The 3,775-nt window shown below is 41.4% G+C and overlaps 1 protein-coding gene across 1 annotated transcript; it reads right to left on the bottom strand.

Annotated features, from left to right (window-relative positions):
• Positions 1 to 1,289: 1,289 nt before the first annotated feature.
• LOC140785516 (agmatine coumaroyltransferase-2-like) lies at positions 1,290 to 3,306 on the bottom strand. Its single transcript, XM_073133373.1, has 3 exons — positions 1,977 to 3,306; positions 1,695 to 1,764; positions 1,290 to 1,594 (listed from the first exon to the last, which is right to left on the bottom strand). Exons 1-3 carry the CDS (start codon positions 3,304 to 3,306, stop codon positions 1,498 to 1,500), a joined length of 1,497 nt encoding a protein of 498 aa, XP_072989474.1. The 3' UTR covers positions 1,290 to 1,497.
• Positions 3,307 to 3,775: the final 469 nt, after the last annotated feature.

Here is a 3,775-nt window from a genome sequence, read left to right as displayed (position 1 = left end):
GAGCACGTGGGCGTGGACTGGGCTTTATTGTAAATGATCACTAGCTTTGCAACCATGATAACCTGGGACGCCAACAAGAGGAGGAGACCCGATGATGGAAGGGTACAAAGTTGCAACGGAGATGGATGCGATGGAGACGAAACCAAATGATGGTAGAAGGAGGTGATGGCGATGGGAGATGTTGATTGCAACGGTAGGAGGAGAGGAATCATGGTTTTGTTTTTGTTTTTTTTTGCTATGAAAGAAATATTGTGTTGGGTTTCATTTGGAGGGTTAATATTCTCACCCTCCTTTTAAAACTTTATTCCTTCTCTCTTACTTAAATTATGTATATTTAAATAAATTTCAAGAGTGTTTATATCAAAATATAAACAAAACAATTAATTTATTCGTAACTGCTGAAATCAATAATGATGGAATTAGGTTTGCAGCTATAGAAAAGATTGATATACGGCAAATTTCTTATAGTAACACCTTATTTCAATGCTGTGGTTATGTGGCTCAATTTAAGTTTTATTGGATGCAATGTAAGCCTAGAATAGCTGGCTGATTGATCTATTATAAATAGACTTGATCCCATCGTCACTCCCTAACTTTATTTATTTATTTCATTGAAGGCTGTAGATTGAAAAGGAAGAAGGAAATGAAGATCTTACTCACTAATTGCTACGATTTGAAAAAGTCAATCGGATATTCAAAATGAATAGCACAAGTATGATGCTAGCAGTCTTGGTAATTTTTAGATACATATATATCAGATTAAATCTTCAGGATATTGAACAACAGTGTTAGAAAGGTATTATATTAATTAATTTATTGTTTGTTCAGATTGAAAGTGCGATGTAATTATGTACGTGGGACGGTATCTGAAGGCTTGTAGAGAGGGGAACAAGGGGCTGAGGTCAAAGTTAGCACACGAGAAATCAATTAACAAGTTAGTAGAAACGAAATAATAAAAATTGTGTTATATTATTAAATTAGCAAATTGTCTCCAGCTGCCAAAGTAAATTTGAGAGAGATTATTTTAGCCTACGGCTCTTGCTCTCTTTGCATATATGGGTCAAAAGTTACTGGGACACGTGTCCGAAAGCATGTACAGTAGGGAATCAAGATCAATGCACACTTGAGCTTTGGTCGAGTGGGTCCAATTGGAAAGCGACACGCTGCCAAACATTTGATCAAAATTAATTTAGGGAGCTTAACAATTGTTACTGCCAAACAATTAGGCACCCAAAAAAATAAGGGACGGCAGTGGAGGAGAGGATATTTTATTTGAGATGGAACAAAGATATGGAACCATCACCATGCATAAAATAAGTATAGAAAGAAACATAGTAAATTACAAGTAACCAGAGACAACTTAACAAATGAACATTAGATAAGCCTCATGTCATTAGTTTGTCCCATGTTTCAGCTCCTACGTAAACAAGATTAACAAAAACCAACTAATTAATTAAGCTATCAATTGAAGAAACCATGCACGGGATGCATCTCCGGCTAGATCAATGCTTTTGGCGACAGTACAGTTGAGGACATCATCAAGTGGCTCCTTGGGGAGCACAGAGACGTGCTGGAGAATGGCAGATAAGACCTCCTGCAAAAGATAAATTTATTTGCACAACGGTTTCATATATGCAACAAAACTAGCTTGTCGTCAAAACTCGGCAAACATGATGATTAACTATATTACGTACCTCTCCCATAAAGGGATCTGCATGCACGACGATGGCAAATTCCTGTAATTCTCCCTGTTGTAGGTATAATCTGATAGAAATGGAAATATTGTTGGTTATGTTAATTACCATATTATCGAACGGAGAGTAGTAGTTTTCATTATAAATGCTGTGGTGAATGATATTCTAACATATTATATATTGTAAAGCAGCATATATATATATATAATGATATATTATGATAACTACGTACGTAGAGGTCATGAACGATATTGAGGCTATAAAATTGTAAAGATTGCTTACCCATATCTTGGTCCAGCGAGTAACACATTCGTTTAAAGGAAGCCATGTCTTCCTCAAACAATGCTACGTAGGCATCCATGCTCCCATGATCTCCTTCGGTGAAGGAAGGAACAATGAAGAGTTGCCCCTCTACTGGGTAGTAAGATGGTATGAAGTAGAAAGGGCAAGCCCCCCCAAGGTCCATATCGCGTATGGGAAACCTTAGCCAGCAATCCACGTCCACATTCGGAGACAACAACCAATCATCCGGATCATCCGTTGCTATAAGACCTTCCGCTTCTTTAGAGTTTGCAAAATCTATAAAAGACCTGTAATAGCTATCGTCCACCTTCGCAATCTCACTGTGGATTAGACCCGCTGCATACCCTAGTGGTCTGCTGATGAGCTCCCTCACCTTTGTTTTTGGGTATGCCCACAGAATTAGATTGCCAAAGTATTCGTCGGGCACGCGTGGGGTTACCCGCTGGCGCCCATTCATAGAGATGCGGACGTGAGTTTGTTGATTGCCCGGGAGTCGCCGAGCCTTGGTGATGGCCTTCCAGAGATGAGCCATTAAGCACTCAAACGTGCTGTATCGTTGATTTGACCCAAAAGAGGCCTTAGCCTTTAGCATGTTGAGGAACTCTCTATTGAAATGCACCTTGTGAATTGCAACGTTGCCATTGATCAGAGTGCCTCCTTCAACGGCGGTGGAAGTCTTTCTCTCCGTGGTTAACTCCACCCCTTGGTGCTGAAACTTGACCTGGGGCGAGTGGCGGCTCTTGTTAAACATCGCTCGGTCACGCAGAGGTAATGGGCCGATGTCTAGGCCGCAACATGCCCGACACCAAGCAACCAAGAAGTTCGCTATGGCAGGGCCGTCAGCAACACGGTGGTACATGCTGAAACCTACCACAAGGGTTCCGCATGTAAACCGTGTCAGCTGGACCTGGAAAAGCTCCTCCTCGCCATCTGGCTGCAGGTTGAGCCATGCTGGTGATGGCTCGTGCTGCATGACTCTGTCGTGTGTGATGTCCGCCGAGGCCTCGACAAACCTCACCCCTTTATCATTCAGGAGAATTATAGGATTTCCTTCGCCATCCTCCCCAAGCCGCCCAGCCAACTCCCTATACGCGGCGAGCACCTTGGCGAGGCCGGTCTCCATGACAGAGTTTGGAGGAGTTGGTGGGCGGTAGGCATATAGGAAAGCGAAATGCGCATTGATGGTCACCTTATCGAACACACTGAAGGGCATGTGTTCAGTGGTGGGGGGAGGAACGCCTCCGTAGGTGGGCTTGACGATCCTTGAGCTCTCCACTCTCACTTTCATTTCTGTCGAATGGTCTTCCATTGCTATCAACGGTCAAGAGAACAATTAAGCTGTTGAAATGTTGTGGTGTTCCTTCCTTTTGATCTCAAAGAAGGGTAGTACAATAGTATTGTTATACTACTTTATGATACTCGATTTGCTGAATGGGACGTGAGAACTTCAGCAGAGGGGAAGAGATTTATATAATAAAATTTTAACTACTCCAAGTTGCCATTTTTTGACGGAACCAGCTATGACCAAGTCATTTCACTTGAGATCATGGCGCTAGTCCAATTTTACACACTTGGACTTAGAGGAACAGCCCATGATACACGTAAAATAACATTTCTAATGATAATTAATTCCTATTTGGATCTGAGACGTTTTGACATAATAAAAACTGAACGCAGTAATTGACTTCTAAATAAAATAGTTTCATGTACAGCTGATTTTGTTTGACAGTTGAATTCCTTATTGATCTTAAAGTTGTTCTCTATTGATGGCTATAACA

Source organism: Typha latifolia, chromosome 4, assembly GCF_019914945.1.
Source record: "Typha latifolia isolate L0001 chromosome 4, TyphaL0001v2, whole genome shotgun sequence".
Taxonomy (NCBI): Eukaryota; Viridiplantae; Streptophyta; class Magnoliopsida; order Poales; family Typhaceae; genus Typha; species Typha latifolia.
The sequence above is the reverse complement of the archived record's forward strand: the minus strand, read 5'-3'. Positions and strand labels throughout refer to the sequence as shown.